Raw genomic sequence first — 22,859 nt, forward strand, 5'->3', positions numbered from 1 at the left:
CCCACAATATTGAAATAGCTCTTGATCCTAGGACTATGATTAGTTTTACTGCCTTGAATGAAGAGGATCAATCTGATCATTTCAAATACTGAATCATACTTTAGATGTCCCCCTGCATGTGTGGGATCTGGGGCAGTTGCTGCCACCCCAGGCCCTGCATGGATAGGAGGATTTACCAGGGATTTTCCTCTTCTCCACCCCGCCAGTTCAGCCAATTCAGCGATCAACTAGATCAGTGATTCTTAACTGTCTGCAGAATGTTGCGGAACTACAACTCACAATACTACAATAAATTGTGGCTGGGCATGCTGGGAGTTGTAGTCCAGCAACGTCTAGTGGACCCCACGTTAAGAATCACTGGACTAGATATTTTTATGATGTAAATATTGATATTGCTTCAGCTGTTGGATGACTGACTATCCATGCAAACAGGAATGACAAGATGATATTTCCTCAATGCAACCTGGGAATTAATGACTGAGGATGTTTTGTTTGTTTTTTCCTTAATAGCCACTCAGGGGCATATCTAGGGTAGGGCAGGCAGGGCACGTGCCCTGGGCGCCACTTGAAGGGGGGCACCATTTTTAAAAATAAAAAAAAGTTAAAAAAATGGCCACCAAAAACAAAATGGCCACCATGCATGCTCAAATGGCCTCTGTGAGTCCCTAGGCCATGCCAGGCCTCGCAGAGGCCATTTGAGCATGCATGGAGGCCATTTTGTTTTCAGCCATTATTTAAAAAAAATATTTTTTTAAATGGCCACCGCACATGCTCAAATGGTCCCTGCGAGGCCCTAAAGGCCAGAGGCGGGAGGGGAACCTTTGCAGACCCCCTCATGGCCTTTAGGAAGCCCCTCGAAGGGGCTACAGGTGAATTGTTTTTTAAAAAAATTAATATAATAAAGTCACTGTACACATATTCAGATTGGCACTATGTACAGAGAATCAGGGCTTGTGAATACTGAGCTGAAGCTTAAGAGCTAGGATTGTTTTCATTTGCTCTTACTTTGTTTCTTGTGATAAGTGAGTTAAATATGATGTCTTAATAATATGGCTATTAATGGTGAGTTTGTCTTTGAATCAGTGTGAAATCCTTAGTTTTAAGGCCCACTGGGAGTTTCTTTCTCTCTTTCTCTCATTTTAACTGTCTGAAATACTAGAATATATTCCAAGCAGTGACGCAGTTTACTCTGCATATCCTTTAATTATTTTCAGAGTATCTGGGAAAAGTCAAATTCTCCATTTATTTTTAGAACTTATGTAATAGTGATGCTACAGTGCATAGTAGAGAATTAGATAGGCACTTCTGTTTAGTTTTCCAAGTATACCTCCACATAGTATTTGGGTATTTCATGAGCTCCAGCATACTGAAATTTGTAGTTTTCCAGCATTTTTTGGTCTGGCTACGTCCACTGCCATATAGCAATAGCAATAGCAATAGCGGTTTACAATGATTTTAGCATATTGCCCCCAACATTCTGGGTACTCAGAATGTTTTTGAAATATTAAAAGATTAACAAGCTTGACTTGTATTTTTCAGCTGATATTATGGTGAAGTTATCTGAAAGATGGGTGTCAGATGTTTGGACAGGGGGCGCAATTTCATTGCTTGCCCTAGGCGCTATTGTCCCTAGATACGCCTCTGCATGCTATGGTGGGCATCCAGGGAACAACAGAGTCTAGGATTGATAAGGGGAAAGTACCTTCAGGGATTGTGCAGGACAAGAAGCTAGAGAAACAATCAGCAGCAGTAACAGCAGAAAGCAGTGCAGGCCCAGTAATGCAATGAAACAAAGTTGCAGGAACATTCACGAGCTTTGCAGGCTCACACTCTTAGCTGGTTCAAAATCTCATTGGCAATTGTTATAACTGCTTCCCTCACAAACACAAAGTCATCTTATATAGATTTAACTAAGAGTTTATTCAGCAACAACTCCATTTTCTCCTCCTCCTTTCCCTTTCTGACTCCACCTGACACACAGGCGTGGGGGGGTAATACCAATTCCGATTGGGTGTACCAATCAGAAGGCAGAGCAAAGAGATGCCAGAAATGGGGGCGGGAGACAAAGAGTGAGACCCCTGCTTACTAACCGTATTCCTAATGTTGCTAGTAGGAACTAGGACAAAAGGTGCAAACAGACGATGCAACTGGAGCTGCAACTCCAACAAAAGCAGCTGTCACTAGCCCTCTTCAGACTTTATGAATCACTAGTATTTTTAAGCCCGTTTAAATAACTGGCTCTAGTGGGGTGTGTGTGCTAGTTTTCTATTCAATCAGCGCAAAAGTATAGTTTTACCATATAGACATATCAATAACCCCACACAGCGACCATAAAAAAACATGGCCTGGGTCAGCTTTCAATTGTTGCCTAATCAGGCTGTGTCGCTCTAGTCCCAGAGTTTTAAAGAGTTAATGACGCTCTCTATGGTGAAACTCCTCTATGTTTTACATTGGGAATTAGGGCGGGAAACAGTTTAGAAATGCTAATAAGGATGCAATGGTGAGTGAAAGAGACTCTTGACTTTTTCTCTATGGGCATCCCGCTAACATCCTCCCTTTTCGCCTCCATCTCCCAGGATCTATCGGGAGGGATAGATCTCCCAGGATCTATCGGGATCTAGGGGGAGATGTCCAGACTTATCATCCTGAGGGAATGACATCAGTTCCCCCCCCCCATAGAGTAAAAAAAAAAGTCTAGAGCAACACTTCCAGTCTCATAGCGGAGGTGTTTTCCCCCTTTAACACCCAATGCAAATGAAAAGGGGAGTCTCACCATAGAGGGGCCGAGCGACGCCATCCCTCCCCATGTCCATAGATTCAGCCAGCCCAGCCGCTAGCCGTTTCTACCGGAAGTGGCCGTGCGTCACCCACCCGTCATTCCAGGGCTCCTGCCGCCGGCACAGACTCCATTTCCCATGGTGCCGCGAGCCTCCGCTTCTGACTCCCCACTCCCGTTCTGCGACGGAAGCCGAGAGGCGTGGCTCCTCCTGCTCGCTCCGCTTAAACCCAGGGTAGAGCTGGGCTGGGCGGGCCGCCCAGCCGGGCTGGCGGCGGCAAGAAGAAAATGGCGGCGCCGCTGCTTTCCCTCGCCGCTGCCGCCTCTCCTTTCCCTGTGGCCAGGCTGGACCCGCCACTGCCGCCTCTGCCCTCCCCGGTCCCCTCTTCTCCTCCACCCGGATGGGAGCCAACATGGCCACCTGGTGCCTGCGGCTGTATCTCCCTCGGACGTTCTGGGCATGTGCTCCGCGCATGCCCAGAACAGCCGAGGGAGACACGGGCGCAGAGACACAGGCGCACACCCAAGGCTTTTATTATAGAGGATAACTGAGCACTGCTCATGAGTGGGGAAGCAGGGAGGATGTTCTGCCCCCTGCTGTCACTCATCTTCCCTGCACGCAACAACCATGCTTACAGCACTGTTTGTCTGGAGGGGGACAGTGCCATAAACATCATGACTGGTGATCATCATGCTTACCTGTGGCACCTGTTGGAAGTGAAGGATTTTGCGCTGTCTCTTGTCTCAGTGACATAGGAGGGCAGACTAGTGAGTCAGAGAGCTAGAGGGTCAAGACATTGGTCATCCCTTCTCTACTGGTCTGACACTATCCCTTTGGAATGTAGATTGCTACTCTTAGGGACTAGCTTCCTTTCTTCCTGTTTTGCACTTCCTCCTTCCCTTCTCTTCCTGTTCCTTCTGCCTTGCAACATGCAAGCTCCTCTCCCCTGCACCATATGTGCAGAGATGCAGAATCCATCTGCATCCAGCTAGCTAGCTAGATTAGAGATCCTAACTTTCCTATCTAGAATGGAGTTCTTTAATAAATGCCATATATATTGATTTGTAACTATGAACTGGCTCCAAGTTACTTTACTCTCAGCATACACGCATGCCTAACCAAATTCCACTGTGTTGTGCCTCTGTGCACTCTGCTATAATGGAAAAGGGATTCTCTTACCAGAGAAAATTCCCAACAGCTCCCAGGTTGCCAGCAGCCTCCTCTTCTTTCCTCGGGCATATTGCTTTTCAAAGAATGCTTTTGAAGGAATGTGAGGACAGTTACTCCTTGCAAAAGATCACAAGGGTCAGATTGGACCCAAACAGCTGCTCAGATGTGAAGAAAGCCGCAGTTGGTGGGCTTTCTCCTTAGCCAGTGGGCTTTCTTCTGCATATTTCTCCTGTGCATTTGCTTAGAATAATGTATTCAGGTTGAAGGTTTTTGGATTTTTATACACACACACACACACACACACTTGATAAGTTTCTTAACAGGGGCTGACATCCTGACTAGCACCGTGCTCATGCAGCAGTGCCAGGATTAACTCTTTGCCTAGTTAACCCCTGCTAAATAGGCAAAGAGGCACTTTTTAAACATGGTGATTCTCTTTATTTAGCAGGGGGAGAGCAACTGGCCCTATCGACCCACAGCACAGTACCCCTCCAGTGACTGTTGCTGGTGTCTATCTTATATTTCTTTTTCGATTGTGAGCCCTTTGGGGACAGGGATCCATCTTGTTTGTTTGTTTGTTTGTTTGTTTGTTATTTCTCTATGTAAACCACTTTGAACACTTTTGTTAAAAAATGGTATATAAATCTTTGTTGAAATTTGAAGATCCAGAGCACCACTGTGTCATTTTGTGCATGGGGGAAGCAGCAGTATTTGACAATCACCCCTACCTTATGAAGCCCCTTGTGCATCAGAAAAATATGTTCCAAAGGGCTGTGAAACCCTCAGGGACATCTTTTTGGGACACACAGTGGGCTTCAGAGGGAAGGGGAAGTCAAAATGTTCATTTTGACTATCATTGGACAGTCTCCCATGAGTGCAATGGAACAGCAGCAGTCTGGATGCTGACATGTAGGGGTGTGTCCGAACCGGTCCGGAGGCCATTCTAAAGGCCTCCAGACTGCCGGACCGGTTCGGACCGGGCTGGTCCGGGTCCAGGTGGGGGGTATTTCTTTAAGGACGGGAGGGCTTGTTTACCCCTCCCGCCTCTTTGCCCCCGCCAGAGGCCATATTTAACAGAGTAACGGGGGCGCTGGAAACCAGCCGCCCCCGCCACCCCCCCTGCCCCGCCGCAAGCAGATTAAGGGAACTACCACTGCCACCACTGTTGCCCGCCCGCCAGCCCTCCCTCCCAGCCGCCCGCCCGAGTCCTCACCCGATGGCTGCTTCAAACAAAGAGAGGAGCTCGCGAACAGAGCTCCTCTCGCTTTGAAGTCCTGCAGGCGATTGAAGGAGGCAGGCTTTGCGCGCGCACATGCGCGCACCGCAAAGCACGCCGATCGCCGGAGGCCCGGTCTACCCGCCGGGAAAAGGCCGGGTAGACCGGGCCTCTGATCGCCGGCGGGTAGACCGGGCCTCGAGCGGGCGGGCGGCTGGGAGGGAGGGCTGGAGGGCGGGCGACAGCTGCAGCAATGGTAGTTCCCTTAATCTGCTTGTGGCGGGGCGGGGGCGGCTGGTTTCCAGCGCCCCAGTTACTCTGTTAAATACGGCCTCTGGCGGGGGCAAAGAGGCGGGAGGGGTAAGCAAGCCCTCCCCGCCCTAAAAGGAAGGCCCCCCTTCGGTGCCGGTCCAGACTGCTCCAGACCATGCACATCCCTACTGACATGGATTCACATGTGCCTTGTCAGCATTGGTATCAACCAGTGTCTTTATGCCACCTTTATGCATTATATATTTTGTAAACATTCCTATGGCAAAATACATGTGTTGCTACATTGTATTCATGACAGAATCATGCCATCTTCTCCATAACTGGCCATTGATAGCCCCTGATATAGTTTGATTGATTGGTCGGTCAATAAAAGATATTACAAAAACAGCAAAAAATGCTAGTGCTGTTTCCTTTCAAGGAAATTGAAGTGTGCTCCTTGGACTGCCATGTAAGCATACTTGGAATCAGTGTCCTTGAAAGCATATTATGTGTACAAATAAGCCCTATTCACAAGTTACGTTCAATGCACAAACAATGGTACACTTCATATCTGTAGCCTGTGTTTGAGGGGCCTGTACTCAGGTCCACCTTTGAAATGAATCCATGTACAAGCATTCACAGAAAAATGTGTACATGTGTAGCATCTGTAACATCTGAACATAATCTAACATCTGAATAGGGCTATAGATATGAATAAAATCAGAATTTATCTGATGGCATTTTCAGCTCAGTACAGAAAGGAGTGCTTACACATGCATTGTAGAATGTGGAGCTGGTTTTATCACCTTTTTGAGACAGAGGAAGCTACTTATGGATGTGGATTTTAAAACATCAGCACATGTGGTACAAGAAGTCCATATAGAGTTTTGTGACCCCTTCTTTGCATTTGTGCGCCTTTTGGAAGTTTGGAACTCATGAAGCTATAAAACGAAGGGATTATTGAAAGAATAGTTGGGTGCTTTTAGATTTTATGTATTAGTCCATATGAAATATTAACATAATGGGTATTATTGGTTATTTTAATGTGTATGTATATGTGAATTTTGATGATTTTAAGGATTTATGTATTGATTTGAGTATATATATGTGGGTAATTCTAAAACAGTATATATTAAATATCCAGCAACTTTCATCCTTTGGTATGTTTTGAGAAAAATCCTTACAATATTAGGTTGCAGTTGAATGTGTCCCCTTAATGTCTTTTTACAGATTTATTTAATATTGCATACAGCAAAGGTTTTGTGTGGGTGGGTTCTTGTGGTGCAATATAGAGTTTCTATTGGACTCACCTAGGTCCTTCTTCTTTTTGTTGCCATTCTTTCACCTGAAACATGTCCTTTATTTTTATTTATTTTTTGTGGGGGGGACTCTTTAAAAAGTTGAAAAACTTCTGTGGAGAGGGGTGGGAAAGTTGGCCTCATGACTGTAAACTATGAGGGCAGGTCCGCCCCTCCCCATGCCAGGATGCACCTAGGCAATTGGGGTGCCTCCAGCAGCCACCCTGCACCCGCCACGCCAGGCCTCTGTTTTTTGCTTTTTTTGTTTTTGCATAATTCAAGCCACCATGGCATGTGTGTGGCTGAGAGGTGGGCTGGGGGGTGAGCTGAGCAGGACTTGCCTCCCACCCCCCCATGCCCGGTGGTGGTGACCGGAGTGACCACCTCACAGTTATCAAGAGCCACTGGGCTGAAAAGACAAGCCCAGCGGTCACATCGGACAACACCAGGGGAGCAGGTAGGCAAGTCTTGCTAAGCTCACTCCCCAGCTGCCACTCCTCGCTTAAATTATACAAAACAAAAACACCGGACATACGGTGTGGCGAGGCGGGCACAGGTGGTTGCAGGAGGGGGCCTCCCCTGACCATTTGGAGTCTGCCCCTGGAGGCCATGGACCAGGGCCCCAATGTCCGGGGGCAAGAGTGCCTCTGCCCCCCCCACCAACCAGTCAATCCTCAAGGAAAAACATTCTGAGCAAAAAACACTCTGAGCAAAGTGACTTTCAACAGCGACTGAGTGCTTCCGTATTTCCATGTGACACCTTTTTGCTTCCTGATAAAATAATATACTGGAGAGTAATTGCAGTGCTGTTGGTGGCGGCAGCAGCAGCCAGAGGGGCAGGAAGTGAGGGATACATACCAGCTGACAGAATGTCAACAAAACATTAAGCAAAAGCACTTCCAACAACAACGTATGGTTTAACTATAGTGGCAGAAATAATAGCTGTAAGGAGGCAATCGCTAGAATGCCTAAAAATGTAAGAGCAGCATCTTTAGCAGGATTCATCCATCCCCTGTGGGGCCATGAGCCACCATGGTGGGTCTTTTGAGAGGACAGAGAGGAGGTCCCTTTGTCCAATGTTCATTTTAATCTGCAGTACATCAAACTATATGCAGCAGAAACTAAGATTTTGTACAATTGGGGCCTATTGAGTTTAATAAGGATGTGGGTTGTTTCCTAAGAAGAAACAGAGGGGGCGGGGATAATTGTTTGCTTTCCATTGTCATAACCCTATACAAAAAGTACATTACAGCCTTCTGTTGCACCCTCTCATTCTTTGTGGGCCATCTTCATTTTTTGGCTTCCCCTCTTTCTTTGTCCTTCTTATTTCCCCTTCCTCCCTCTTGGTGGGAACTCCGATTCATTCACCTTTTTCCTTCTGTAAGCAAATTCTGAAGGAAGGGGATGCTTGTGGGTAGGGGTGGGCTGCAGCCGCTGCTTGTGCAGTTGGACACAAAGTTTATAACAAACCTGCATGCTTCCTCTGTAACATGTAAGAATGCAAAGGCAACAGCTGCACCCACTGCATGTCCCCAGCATCTGGGATTCTGCCTGTGCACCTGGAGGTTCTCTATAGCCATCATGACTTGACTAATAGCCACAGAGGGATCTCTCCTCCTCCGTGAATGTTTCTAACCCCCTTTCAAGCCCATCTAAGCCAGTGGTCATCACCGCATCTAGAGGTGGTGAGTTCTACAAGTTAATTGCTTTCTTTTTGTGTATTCTGAACAGAGACGGGCCTCAGTGCTGAATGTGATTTAGAGGAATTTCCTAGCTAAAGGACTTCAGCAAGTGATTAGGTGGAAATCTAATCTAAGTGATTAGGTGGGAAATTAGCTGGGGACATGCAATGGATGTGGCTGTTGCCTTTGCCCTCTTACATGTTACAGAGGACTCATGCAAGGCTTATTATAAACTTTGTGTCCAACTGTACAAGCAGCAGCTGCAGCCCACCCCTATCCACAAGCATCCCCTTCCTTCAGAATTTGTTAACAGAAGGGGAAAGTCAAATGAATAGAAAGTGACATGTGGGGAGCAGGGAGGGCAGGACTGGGATGACTCGCCCCTGGTGCTCTGACACTTTGAGCTGCACCCCCAAGACAGTGTTTGGATTCAAACCAGAGCCAGCATGACCACCAGTAACAGTAACTTGTGACTTCACAGTCAGCCACAGAATTCTGCCATCATGGTTCCCCTTGGAAACCTGCAAAGATTCTGCAGCAGGCTCACTTGGCAGCGTTTTAGATTAGCTGAAGCATCTTCGATAAATTGGCTGTCTTCGGCTGTCAGTTTATTAGCAGCTTAGTTGTCAAGATGGGTGGCTGTTGGTCATGTGTGGCCTGCAGGTAAGTCTCTGGCATGGTGGGTGAAGCAAAATCTAATGGCGGTGTGGACTTGGTTTTTAAAGATACCCTTCCACTGTTTTAGCCTGTCTGGGCAGAGAACTGAAGCCCAGCCTGCTGTGTTCACACGTGTTTGTGCTCCCTGTGGGAACTTCAGTGGTCACAAGTTCACCACCACTATTCACACCACACAGCTTCTCCTTGAAATGCAGGCGGCCCTCGAAGGTCACCTGCTTGGCTGATTTCCACTGTGTTTCTTAAGCTTGGAGGTCCTAGACCGGTGAAGCTGTATCACTCAGGAGCTACTGGCTGGCTCCTGTGGGCCCACTTGGGGGGTTGTGGGGAAATCCTGCCCACCAGTTGAAGCTGACTTCAAAAGCTGCCCCCCAGCACCCCCATGTTATTTCCAAGAACATGCCTAACCTTTTCTTCTTTCATGTTCCCATAGGTCTCACCCAGAGGCAGAACCAAAGTGAGTTGCTCTCTTCTCTACCCTTGACTCCTCTTAATGCCTTTGGCTCTGGTGTGGCCAGCTGAAGGGATGGGGGAGGGAGTGATGAGGGGGAGGTGTTCAGACATAGCCCAAACCCAGGTGTGGCATATATTGCCTCATCAAGGTGAGCCCATCTCCTTTCCATGTTCAGAATGCCAGTAATTGGCTGCTGAATCAAATGCCAATTTCATCAACTGTCCCCTTGATACCTTTGGCAGGCTGCCTCCCTCCTATTTAAAACACAAAATAACATGTATGTGTCCCTTTGAGGGGGGCTTTTTAAAAAGTGGGGAAACTACACTGGAGAGGGGTGGGAAAGCTGGCCTCATGACTGTGAACTACGAGAGCAGGCCCACCCACCCCATCCCGTCACAACCAGTCAATCCTCAATGAAAAATACTCTGAGCAAAATGCAGTGAGTGACATTCAACAGCAATTACATTCACTGCTCCCAACTATGGAATCATCCAAAATTAGCAGGGCCAGCTAGAAGGATTAGGGGAGGGGACATACTTGGCTGCATGTGAATTAAAATTAGAGGGAGGGCACATACTAGTAATACTCCTAGTAATACTAGTAATACCCCTAGTATTACTGGGGGAGGAGACCCTCTCTTTCCTGTGGTTTGCTACTAAGAATATTTCTCCTTATCTCTGCAGGGATGAAGATGAAGAGGGGGCACTGACAGGTAAGTGGATGATGAGAGTGCCTGCTTCTCCTCAGGGCTCCCCAGCCCCCCGAGGAAAGCCTCCTTGGAGAACTGTTTCTCTTAGACAATGGAGACAGATGGGCAGACATCCATCTGATGGATGGATAGCAGGAGGGCAGGTTCAGCCACATCTATCCTTTGCTGTTGATGCAGCTGAAAGTGTTAGAGGAGACTGGGGGGCTCTGTGAGTCACATCTAGCTATCCTCCATTCGAGGAGGAGAAGGGGAAAGGGCTGTGGCAGCAGGCAGGTAGGTTTGGTCATTCTCCTTTAGAGGTTGTGCACTTTTGAAAAAGTCCTGCGAGAATCCTTTGCCCACACCCAGCCCCAAAACATCCTCTGGGTCTTTTTCTCCCTGCCTTCAAGAAGAGGAAGCTAATTATTTCCAAAGTATCTCATTTTTTGACAATTACATGGGTCAAGATGGAATTGGAGGATCACCTGAAAACAAGGGCAACATTTCCTGGCCAATGTGCTCTGAGCTTGGTCCAAAGAGTTTCTTTCTCCGACCACAGTTTTCTACCTCTAGGAGCCAGGCCCACATACCTGAGATCACAGCTATGCTTCCTGCTTATGGCATCCAGGCAGATTTTCAAGACCCCCCACCCCACTAGGCCAAGAGGCTGTAACTGGGGGTTGGTTCATGAACCAGAGATAGTCCATGTCAACCATCAGCTCCCATTCTGCTCAAAGGAGAAGCTTCTTTCCTCACACAGAAAGGAGAGCCCATAGCCCAGTAGTGGAACAATTGCTTTGCATGCACAAGGTCTCCTGTTGAGACTTCATCATCTTCTGTTAAAGGATCTTAGCTAGCTAGGAAAAGGCCTCTGCCCAAGAGTGGCTGCCAGCCAGACTAGGGCAAAGAGAGCCAAGAGTATGACTTGGTAGAAGGCAGCTGCACTTGTATGTACAGCAGATATAGCCTGGCCATTGCACTCCCTTCTGAAGTGTACTTGGTGAGGGCTGTCTTGCCAGTCAGTGCTATGCAATGTACTCCTCTTCATTCCTTGCTTCTTTCCTTGGGTGGCCCACCTCACCCACAATCCCAGGCTACTTCCCAGCTGGCTAAACTAGGCAGAAAAGGGAGGCCATTTCTATCAGGCATACAAGCCACGATCATTTCCTGATTCCTGCTTTATTTCCTCTCTTTCAGGTCATCCCAGAAACCCAACCCATGTTGCACCATTTTCTGGGGGACTCCCCAATGTTTTGGGGGACACTCTGGGGAAAGAGCTCATTGAGGAACCCTCCATGCCAGAACCCCTTCCAGCAACTCACATCACCAATGACATCCTGGGGAAAGAGCTCATTGAGGAACCCTCCATGCCAGAACCCCTTCCAGCAACTCACATCACCAATGACATCCTGGGGAAAGAGCTCATTGAGGAACCCTCCATGCCAGAACCCTTTCCAGCACCTCGCATGACCAATGACATCCTGGGGAAAGAGCTCACTGAGGGACCCTCCGTGACAGAACCCCTTCCAGCACCTCGCATGACCAACGACATCCTGGGGAAAGAGCTCACTGAGGAACCCTCCGTGCCAGAACCTCTTCCAGCACCTCGCATGACCAATGACATCCTGGGGGAAGAGCTCATTGAGGATACCTCAGTGCCAGAACCACTTCCAGCAACTCACATCACCAATGACATCCTGGTGGAAGCGCTTATTGAGTAACCCTCCATGCCAGAACCACTTCCAGCACCTCGCATCACCAACAAGATCCTGGGGGAAGCGCTCATTGAGGAATGCTCCGTGCCAGAACCCCTTCCAGCACCTCACATCACCAACAACATCTTGGGGGAAGCGCTCATTGAGGAACCCTCCGTGCCAGAACCCCTTCCAGCACCTCGCATCACCAACAACATCCTGGGCAAATTGCTCATTGAGGAAACCTCGATGCCAGAACCCCTTCCAACACCTTGCATCACCAGTGACCTACTGGGGAAAGTGCTCATTGATGATACCTCAGTGCCAGGTCCTTCCATCCTCACAGACACTCCAAAGGAAGCAGCCTCTGTGTCAGAGCCCTTACTAGAGCCTTCCATTGCTAATAATTATCTTCAGCAAGAAGTAGAACTCCTCAAAGGGTTACAGCATGACTATGTCCAGCAGCGTAAGTATTGCAACACCTCAGAAACCTTTTGCATATACACCCAGCACAAAGATCAGCTGCAGTTTTGATACCCAGCCCAGATGATGGACTAAGCCCTAACACTGCCCTTTTTACAAGTCACCAGCACTCAGCCTGGTCAGCACATACAACATTTGTTCCTTTTTGTTCTCTTTGTTGCAGAACTGAGGGTTCGCCGCATTTCCCAACAGTTCCCTCGTTCTCTCTGGGCCATCAACCTGCAAATCGGACACACGCGGACAAGGCTCATCCGCAGTGAAGTTCGGCTGCAGCGGTGGGAAAGGGAAGGTATGTTCACAGCATGCCCCTGAAATTGCTGCTGGGCTAAGAACAGCACTTTTGTTTATTTCACGTTGAAATGCTTGATTTGAGTCTGCATCTAAGGTTTCAGGGGGGAGGCCTGTGAGTGGGTTGTCAGTGCTTGCTGAAGTGTTCCTTGGTTTTCTGTCTTTCATGTGTCCAAGCTCCTGTGCCTGTAATCCAAGCAGCTTCTCAGAGTGAGCAGTGAGGGCAAGTGATGGTGGGTGTGGTAGGATGTCAGCCTTTGCAGCTGACCTCCTGCTTCTTCTTCTCTCTTGCAGCTGTTCCTGCAGGCCCTGGTTCAGTTCTCCAGCCCTCTGGGTCTGATTCATCATTGTCCTCTGCCTCCCTTGAGGTTGCCTCCATCCCATCCTCCACCTCCACCTCTTCCCTCCTCCTGCATCCCTCTCCACCTCCTCCTCCTTCCCCACCTCCTCTGGAGCCGGACCTCAGCAATGTGAAAGAAACTCTGCAGAGTTTGGTAGAGATGCAGGTCCATCAGCTGCGTGACCGTAAGTCTCACAGAGGCAGCACTCCATAACCTCTACCTTTTCCATCCTCATTGTGATTTTACAGCTGCCAGGAATGCTTACAAAGCTTCAAGGCACTGAGGGGACAATTGAGGCGGCTAAGAAGCAGACTGGCCAGGGTGGAAGCCACTATGGGGATCGTTGTTCCTCCAAGGGAGCTGGACGTTGCTGAGGAAGAAGGGGAAGGCAAATTAAAAGAGACAACTGGGCTACTATTTAATAAAATGCTTTGTATATATTTTTTAAAAATTAAATATTTGTTTTAATAGGATGTAGAGATAGAACAGCAATAAAACTAGCATATTTATTGTTTTAAAAATAAAATGTTTTATTTTAAAGAAAATACATTTGTCTTGCTTTGAATATTCTTTGGGTAGAGTTGGGTAAAAAGGTCTTTGGTTCAAACTCAGCTACAGCAAAGACTCTCTTGGCCAGTCCACTCAGGGCCAAGAGATGTTTGAGAGGTTCAAGATGTAGCTCAAGATAGACAGTTCCTTGCCAGGAGGCTCATACAGAGCTTGTCTGCCCCAACATGTATGGCTAGGAGGCTGGATTTTGGCCCTGAAGAGGGATCTGCCCCGTGTGGAAGAGGATGGAATGGTGATGCGGAAGAGGAAGCTTGATTTAGGGCAGGGCTGCACAACTCCAGCCCTCCAGCTGCTGTTTGGCTACAGTTCCCATCAACCCTGACTATTGGCTACTGCGACTACTGGGGACTATGGGAGCTGTAATCAAACAACAGCTGGAAGGCCCAAGTTCGAGGCCAAATGTTATTCTCCAGCCCTCTTATTTTCCACCAAGAGCCAAAGCAGCAGCTGGAGGCTTAGATCCAGGCGGAGTCAAACTGAGTGACTGATTTGGCCCTGGGGGAACAGCTAGGAGGTGGCACCTCCATTTCCTTTGCAGGAAGAAAAGCCGTGGGGGGTGGCTCTCTGTACAGCATGACAGGAAAGAACCAAAAAAGGCAGCCTCCATATCAGGCCACCTCCCAGGACCTTCCAGCCTTGCTTCTACTCTGGCAGAAGAACCCTAGGAGACCACCTTTATATCATGAGAGCTCTGTATCAGACCTCCACCCAGGGCAATCCGTCCCTGCTGATACTTCAGGGAAAGAGAATGAAGAGGCCCCCTACAAAGCAGGCCTCCTCCCAAATGCAGGATCAGCAATGAGATTAGACCTTTAGCCTCCAGGCTGTTTTTCTGCCGGAGAAGAGAGAAGAAGGAAAGCCTGAAAGAGAGCACCTGTCACTGCAGATGTTAGATTTGATATGACAATGAAATAAGACAGCAATGCAGGGACCACTGCATTAGCTACACAACTCAGTGGTCGATTGCCTGTCCTTGACCATCTCTAACAGCCCTTAAAGATGGTCAGTTGTAAGGACAAGAATATGTTTGCTCTTGAGGCTCATTGTGCATGCACTGAGAAGAATCATTAGAATCAACAGAAGATGCCTTCTTCATGGGATACATTGGGCTGAGTGTTTGCACCTAGAACAACACAACTTGGGAGGGCAGGCAGGGCACGTGCCCTAGGCGCCACTGAGGAGGGGGCACCACACCAGTTCCTGCCACCCCCACCCCATTGCCCACCGGCCCGGCCCCAGGGCCCCTCAGCCACTTGCCATCCTGCTTGCCTTGCCCTCTGGCTCTGGCCTAGCGGCCTGCAAACTGCAAAGAGCTCTTCTTCTCTCCCCGCCTCTCAGCTGATTGGCAGGTGGGACTGGGCGGGGCTTCCAGAGAGGCCTCCCTGTAGGCCTCCCTGAAGCCTGAACTTGGCATTCCCCCGCAAGCCAGGAAGGAGGCAGGATGGAAGAGTTCTCTGCAGCAGACTCTCTGCCCAGACCATCCAACACAGCTTTTGCAAGGCAGACTGTGAATTCCTTTTTGTGTCTCTTGTAAACTGACCTTGAATTTTCCATCCATGACTGGGATATCTGAGATTTAGAATCAATAATAAAAGAACAGCAGACTGCTTGTGATGGGAAGGGGCAAATTACAATGATTTCTTAGTCGGGCAGGGGCTTGTTTTGGCCCTGGCAGAACTTGGCTGTCTGCTCCTGTTGAAAATTCCTCTATCTAGTGTGGCAAACTAATGTATCCTCCTCCCTCCTGGTGTCAAAGTAAGCACTAGTGTGGTGAATGCACATATACCCCATCATGAGCCAACAGTCATCATAAGACAAAGGCTGGCAGGAATCATTCACTGGTTTATAGACACACACACACACACACACCACCTTCTTCTTCCCCTATTTTGCTAGTGGCTATTTGGGCAGGTGATCCTCTAGTCTAGGACTAAGTCATGTTTTTTAAAAAGCATGATATGAGACAGAAAAAATGACACTTGGAATCCTCACATAACTCCTGACTGTTGTTCTAAGTCTTTTACAGAGATGGCTCATGTTTTCAGGTTTTGATCAACAACCATGCCTAGATGGTACAGTGTTCCTTTTAACAGGGATTTCCAGATATTGTTGACTACAAGTCCCATCATTCCTGTTTGGACAAGGGCGCAATTTAAGTGCTTGCCCTAGGCGCTATTTTCACTAGATACGCCTCTGTAGCCACTCGACTTAATCAGGGCTGCTCAACTTTGGTACGCCAGCTTTTTTTAGACTACAACTCCCAGCATCCCCAGCTACAGTGGCCAATAGTCAGGGATGATGGGAGTTGTAGGCCAGCATCTGCAGGAGGACCAAAGTTGGGTTCTGCATTTGAAGCTAGGCTGAGGTTGCAACAGGACATGTGGCCATGGAGTTTGGCTGCAGAAACAACTGTAGATCCTTGAGAGACAGGATTGCAGGAAGCTTGATTCTCATCAGGTGATGCGTAAGTTTTCAAGGGAAAGAGGATTCAGGCTAGGGAACAGTTCATTAGTCAGATTTTGCATCAGAAACATATATTTCTTTCGGCTGTTTTGCATATCCCTGATAATGTTCTAGGATTGTCTATCTGTAATGCAACTAAGCTTAGAAAACGCTAGCCTGCCCCCATCCAGCTAGGGTGCTGTAAAAGACTCTATAAGCGTTTAAAGGTAATTTTGTGTTTCCTACATCCCAGCTCTCTGCAACTGGGTAACCACGATTTTTAAAGTGTGCTGCCCCAAATATCATCTGGGGTGCTTTTTGAAGTATTCTTGCAACTACTGAGTATTTCTTTTACCTGCAACTAAAAGCTGTGAGAGACTCACACCAAAGCTGTCTGTAGTATTTTGAATAAAATTTATTTTTCTTTTTGTTATTTGCAGTTTTAACCAGCCTCTTGGAGTGGATTTTTAACTCAGGAAATGGGTGGGGTGAGGTGGAGAGGGGTTTTCTCTGGTGCAACACATCTCAGATCATTCAGCAACCTACCAGTGTTCTCACCACATATAAGCTTGCACGTGGAAGGCTTTTGTACTTTTCCAATAGTATGAGAAGGAGCATTTCCCTGGAAATTCACCCAAGCCAGTGGGGGAAGGGGGATAAACTCTGTTGATAATCGGTTGTGGTGGCAACGTATTATCTACCAGGAATCCAGGAAAGTTTTGGGGGAGAAGCCTTTGTTTGTAAAGCATGGAGGGGATGATTCAGCATTTCTCTTCCCCCTCATGTGGGCTTGCCTGAGACAAAGGCTGGATAAATCCACAACAGCACCACTGTCTTAAGATCAGGCACTTCCAGGAAATAGCACAGTTGGCAAACCAGCCAAAGCTGATAGAAAGCACTCCTGGCCACTGCCTCTGCCTGAGGTATCAGAGAGAGGGTTGGGTCCAGAAGAACTCCCAAACTGCGAACCTGTTCCTACTGAGGGAGTGTAACTTCATCCAGAACAGGCAGATCTGTCCCATTTCCCGAACTGCGGCTCCCTGCAGTGAGCACTTCCATCTTGTTTGGATTCAGTCTCAGTTTGTTATTCCTCATTCAGTAATGATGAGGCTCATTACTGCCTCAAGGCAGGCATTTAGGGAAGTTATGCCATTGTCTGATGAAGCTGACATGGAGAAGTAGATTTGGGTGTCATCAGCTTACTGATAACACCCTGCACCAAATCCCCTGATGATCTCTCCCAGCGGTTTCATGTAGATGTTAAAAAGCATTGGAGACAGAATGGAGCCCTGATGAACACCATACAAAAACTCTTACTTCATAGAACAGCAGTCTCCAAGTAACATCTTCTGAAATCTGCCAGAGAGCTAGGAGTGGAACCACTACAAAGCAGTGCCCCCTACACTCAGTCCCCACAGGCAGTCCAGAAGGATACCATATTGATGGTATCGAAAGCCCCTGAGAGATCCAAAGGGACCAACACAGTCACACTCCCTCTGTCAATTCCCCTTTGGAGATCACCCATCAGACCGACCAAAGCAGTCTCCACCCTATAACCTGCCTGAAAGCCAGTTTGAAATGGGTCTAGGTAATCTGTTTCATCCAAGATATCCTGCAGTTGAGAGGCCACCACCCTCCTGGCCAACCATGGGAGAATGGAGACAGGCCTATAATTGCCTAACTCTGAGGGAACCAGTGTAGGCTTCTTTAAAAGAGCAAGAGGCAATAATTGCCTCCTTGAAACAAGAAGACATCCTACCTTCCCTCAGAGAAGCATTTCTGATCTCAACCAGGCCCTCTCCAATAAGCTCCCTGATTGGCAATATAAGCCATGTCAGACAAGGGTCAAGAGAACAGATGGTAGGACGCACAATTCCAAGCAGCTTCTTCATGTCCTCAGGAGTCACAAACGGAAACGGATCCAATATAACCACATAAGATGAGTGACTGGATACGCCCGCTAAAGACTCTGCAGCACCAATGGAATCCAGGTTGGCTCGAATACAAGAGATTTTGTTCACACAAAAAATCATTAGAAGCTTCACAACGACTAACTGATGGTTCCAAAGCTGGAGCGGAAGGGATCTGTATAAGTTCCCTCACCACTCTTGACAATTCCACTGGCTGCAAAACTGCGGATGCAATATGCATACCAAAGAATCGCTTCTTTGCCGCATGTATTGCCAGAGCATATGTCTTCAATTGTGCTCTGTGCTGTAATCTGTCAGATTTGAGGGGAGTCTGTAGCACAGATATAAACCTTTCAAAAATAACAAAAATACTGCAGAACTCCAGTGCTTTCTCTACTCCAGGCCTGCTCAATTTACAGCTCCCAGCTGTTTTTGTACTACAACTCCCATAATCTCCAGCCACAGTGGCCAATACCCAGAGATTATGGGAATTATAGGCCAACAGCTGCAGGAGGGCTGAAGTTGAGCATCCAAAGGAAACTAAATCTGTTAACACAGTCCCTGGACTTTTCATCACTTGGAGTTGAGGGTACTCAACAGTAAGTAATTTTATGTAAAAATATTACATTATATATTACACTTAAGATATATGGTCATGAAATATGTTTCATGTATTCTATGATCACATTCAGCCCATCTTACCCTTGGTTTAACCCCTCTAAGAAAGTGAATCCTAATTTTAATTCCTGGGGAAAACACTGGAATTATTTCCACACAAGAGGGCACATGAAGAACGTTCTCTACTTCCTGGCAAAATTGGGGCCTAGAAACACCCTTTTAGAAATTATCACTATATGATGATGTAAATTCTAGATTACATAATGTTGCCAGAACCTAAGGGGTATACTCATGAGTCAAATGGGCCGTAAGCCAGAATTTGGCTTTTTTAAAGCCAAATCTGGCCACCTGTTTTTGGAAAACAACCCAAACAACAAAGACATCATTTTGGTAATGTCAAGCAGCACTTGCTCCTGGCTACCTGCATGCTTTCCCCACAAAGAACACCCGCCCCCACTTCAAAGGCAGTAACCTTTTCAAAATCAAAACCATTTCCTTGGATCTGAAAGAACCAGCCCTCCAACAAGCCTGGCTGGGAGCTCCCCTCAACTGATGTCATTGCCTGTTTAGTCCAGTAGTCTTGAGTGGTCGTTCATTTGGTCCCTCTTCTGAATCACTAGATAAAATGGCTGGCCTAACTGCAGCTCTAGTAGTAGGGCATGCAGACATTATTATAATATTCATAATCATTTTAAAATGTGAGGCTCCGCTAACTGCTATCTTTGCAACACAATCAGCCATACTTGAAGATTACAGAGACATGAATGTAGGGGAAGTGTGTCAACACTGGGCTAGGACAGACTGAGGACATGTCCCCAACCAAGGGGAGAAACTGAGGAGGAAGCAGAGAGAGGGAGGGTAGCTTTACAACATACTGGGAGAAACGGCTCTGCTCTCTGAGAGGGACTCCATGCTGGTCCTTCCAGAAGGCACCCCTGTTTGAAAGATCTATGTCTAACAGTCCTACCTTTCCCCAGAGAAACCTTCCCTGTTGGACTGCACCCAACTAGTGGCCTGAATAATTCCGCCCCAGTCTGGGAAAAGTCCATAGCTATTATAGAATAATCATTTGGTGGTGATGAGCCCCACCCCATCTGATTAGAAGAACTAGGCATTTGGGGGGCTGCAGATTAGATTAGTGTTGTGCCTAACTTTGTAGTCTTCAGTATTACTTGCCAGACTTGATAAAATAGTAAACGTTTTATATCCTTTCTCTTCCTAATAGAAAGGAATATAAATTTACAAACTGTTGTAAATGTTTGGCCTGATTCTCCAGGGTTTTTAACTGTTTAAATGTTTTAACTGTTAATTGGTTTTATGTTGTTTTTATAGTTTTGATTTTAGTTGTTAATTAATTTTAATTATTTTATTTTGATGTAAACCACCCTGAGCCATTTTTGGAAAGGCGTTATATAAATCGAATGAACGAATAAATAAATAAATAAATAGACGGAAACCTTTTAATGGTGTCTTTCATCAGCTTACCGCAAAACATTAACACAATAAAAGCCCAGTTACCACAAATATCATTCAAGACAATAACTAAAATCTGAATGCAGAATAACAGCCAGCAAATGTATTTATTATTACTACATTTGTATATGGCCTCAAACAATCAGTCTCTAGACCTGAGGTGCTTTTACCCCTGGACTTCGGGGCCGAAGTCAAGGGCCTCCACACCCAGGCTCTAAAATTACCTAGGTGCACTTCTGCTCTGAACCAGAACTGCACAACTTTGGTCCTCCTGCAGATGTTGGGCTATAGATCCCATCATACCTGACTATTGGCCACCGTGTCTGAGGATTATGGGAACTATAGTCCAAAAACAGCTGGAGATCCAAAGTTGTGCAGCTCTGGATTAGACAGTGAATAAAAGTTTAAAACACCAATCAAAATTAACAAGAATTAGAACATTTAGAACTTTAAAATAACTTTACCAGCACTTTGTATTTCACCAGGAAACTTATTGGCAGCCAATGTAATATTTTCAATACCAGAGTAATATAGTCTCTGTGAGTTGTTCCTGAGATCAAGCTAACTGTCACTTTTTGTTTTAACTGACATGTCCAACAGAGGCAGCCCTATGCATTGCATTGGATATTGCAATAAACAAGCCTATTGCAATAGAGTGCATTGCAACAGTCAAGCCTAGAGGTTACCAGCACATGCACTACTGTTTTGAAGCCATCCTCTTCCAGAAATGCAGCAGCTGGTATATCAGCCAAAGCTGATAGAAAGCGTTCCTGGCTATTGCTTCAATCTGGGGAACCAGAGAGAGAGGTCTGGATCCAGGAATACTTTCAAACTGCCAACTCAGTCTTTTTGGGTGGGTGGGGTGTAACCCCATCCAGGACAGGAAGACCTATCACATGATCTGAATTATGACCCCTTGCAATAAGTACCTCAATTTTGTTTGGATTCTATCACATGACCTGAATTCTGACCGCTGGCAATAAGCACCTCAATTTTGTTTGGATTCAGCTTCAATGTATTATCCCTCATCCAGCCCATTACTGCCTGTAGGCAGGCATTTATGGAAGTTATGCCGTTTCCTGAGAAGGTTGTCAGTGGATATGGGTGTCATCAGCCTTCTGCCAAATCCCCTGATGGTCTCCCCCAGCAGTTTGATGCAGATGTTAAAAAGCATCAGAGACAAAATGGAGCCCTAAGGGACTCCATACAAAATGCAGTTTTGTGTTCAGCAAAGCTATTCTGGGTTGTGTGGAGTTTAATTTCTGCTCCTTCTGTTTTAAATCAGTCCCTAGAAACCTTGCTCTGCTGTGATGCTTTTAATGGGTTTTTTTCAGATAAAATTCCCTGTATTTGGGCCGACAGACTCCACTATTTCTGCAAAGTCTATGAAGAGGGTGTCAGCAATCCCTCTTGCTATATTAGACAGGATCAGTTTCAATCTGTGATTCCTGAGGATGTGGACAAGTTGCTTGGGGCAGTGAGGCTTTCTACTTGTTCTCTGGATTCTTGCCCAATTTGGCTGCTTCTATCTAGCAGGGAGATTGTTGGAGGTGGCCTAGTTGATATCATAAATGCTTCACTGAGGGAGAGTAGGGTGCCTTCTTGTTTGAAGCAGGCAATAGTTAGACCGCTTCTTAAGACGCCTTCCCTGGATCTCCTATGGTTGGGCAAGGTGACTGAGAGAGTGGTGGCTGACCAGCTCCAGGTGGTTTTGGAGGAAACTGATTATCTAGACCCATTTCAAACTGGTTTTAGAGCTGGCTTTGTGGTTGAGACAGCCTTAGTCAGCCTGATGGATGACCTTTATCGGGGAATTGACAGAAGGAGTGTGACTGCTGGTTCTTTTGGAGCACTTGGTGGCGTTCGATACCACGGACCATGGTATCCTTCTGGATTGCCTGCAGGAGCTGGGGATAGGGGGCACTGCTTTATCTTTCAGGTAGATTCCAGATGGTGGAACTTGGTGACAGTTGCTCCTCAAAACAGGAGCTGTTATATGGAGTAACTCGGGGCTCCATTCTGTCACTAATGCTTTTTAATACCTACATGAAAGTGCTGGGAGAGGTCAGCAGGAGATTTGGTGCAGGGTGTTATCAGTATGCTAATGACACCCAAATCTATTTCTCCTTGACACCTTCATCATTAGGAAATGGCATTCATTGCCTAAATGCCTGCCTACAGGCAGTAATGGGCTGGATAAGGGATAACAGTTTTAAGCTGAATCCAAGCAAGATGGAAGTGCTCATTGTAGGGGTTCAGAATTTGAGGGATGAGTTGGGTCTTCCTGTGCTTTAGGATTAAAGCCAGGGTTAAACTCCCCCAGAAGGAACAAGTATGCAGCTTGGGAGTACTCTTGGACCCAGGCCTGACCCTGGTATATCAGGTGGAGCTATGGCCAGGAGTGCTTTCTACCAGCTTCAACTGATTCAACAGCTGAGTCTATTCCTTGAGGAGGATGACCTCAAAACAGTGGTGCATTAGCTGGTAACCTCCAGGCTTGACTATTGCAATGCGCTCTATGTGGGGCTGCCTTTGTATATAGTCTAGAAACTTCAGTTAGTTCAAAATGCGGCAGCCAGATTGGTCTCTGGGGTAACCCAAAGAGACCATATTATGCCTGTTTTAAAACAGTTGCACGGGCTGCCAATATGTTTCTGGGCAAAGTACTAAGTGCTGGTTATTACTTTTTAAAGCCCTAAATGGCTTAAGTCCAGGTTACCTTAGAAAGTGCCTTCTTCTGCATGATCCCCACCATATGTGCGACTCAGAGGCAGGCCTTCTCTGTAGCTGCTCCTGGGCTGTGGAATGCACTCCCGGCAGAAATCCGT

At 46.9% G+C, this 22,859-nt stretch overlaps 1 protein-coding gene across 4 annotated transcripts; it reads left to right on the forward strand.

Moving 5' to 3' along the window:
• The first annotated feature begins 8,950 nt into the window (after positions 1-8,950).
• Positions 8,951-13,557, forward strand: LOC128345910 (uncharacterized). Of its 4 annotated transcripts, XM_053298570.1 has the most exons (6): positions 8,951-9,058; positions 9,504-9,527; positions 10,208-10,236; positions 11,410-12,372; positions 12,553-12,678; positions 13,267-13,557. In XM_053298570.1, the coding sequence occupies exons 1-4, from the start codon at positions 9,027-9,029 to the stop codon at positions 11,931-11,933; spliced, it is 609 nt and encodes a 202-aa protein (XP_053154545.1). In that variant the 5' UTR covers positions 8,951-9,026; the 3' UTR covers positions 11,934-12,372; positions 12,553-12,678; positions 13,267-13,557. The 4 variants fall into 4 exon arrangements, with proteins under 4 accessions (XP_053154545.1, XP_053154544.1, XP_053154546.1 ...); XM_053298569.1 differs by having other exon boundaries at positions 12,553-13,557; XM_053298571.1 differs by lacking the exon at positions 9,504-9,527 and having other exon boundaries at positions 8,963-9,058; positions 12,553-13,557.
• Positions 13,558-22,859: the final 9,302 nt, after the last annotated feature.

This window comes from Hemicordylus capensis, chromosome 2 (assembly GCF_027244095.1).
Source record: "Hemicordylus capensis ecotype Gifberg chromosome 2, rHemCap1.1.pri, whole genome shotgun sequence".
NCBI classification, from domain to species: domain Eukaryota; kingdom Metazoa; phylum Chordata; class Lepidosauria; order Squamata; family Cordylidae; genus Hemicordylus; species Hemicordylus capensis.

Excerpts from the sequence above, each read along its gene's own strand:
- LOC128345910 (XM_053298567.1), top strand. The coding sequence starts at position 11,940 with ATGCCAGAACCACTTCCAGCACCTCGCATCACCAACAAGATCCTGGGG. Across the intron at positions 12,373-12,552 it reads GCATGACTATGTCCAGCAGC|AACTGAGGGTTCGCCGCATT; the intron begins GTAAGTATTGCA and ends TCTTTGTTGCAG. Across the intron at positions 12,679-12,971 it reads GCAGCGGTGGGAAAGGGAAG|CTGTTCCTGCAGGCCCTGGT; the intron begins GTATGTTCACAG and ends TCTCTCTTGCAG.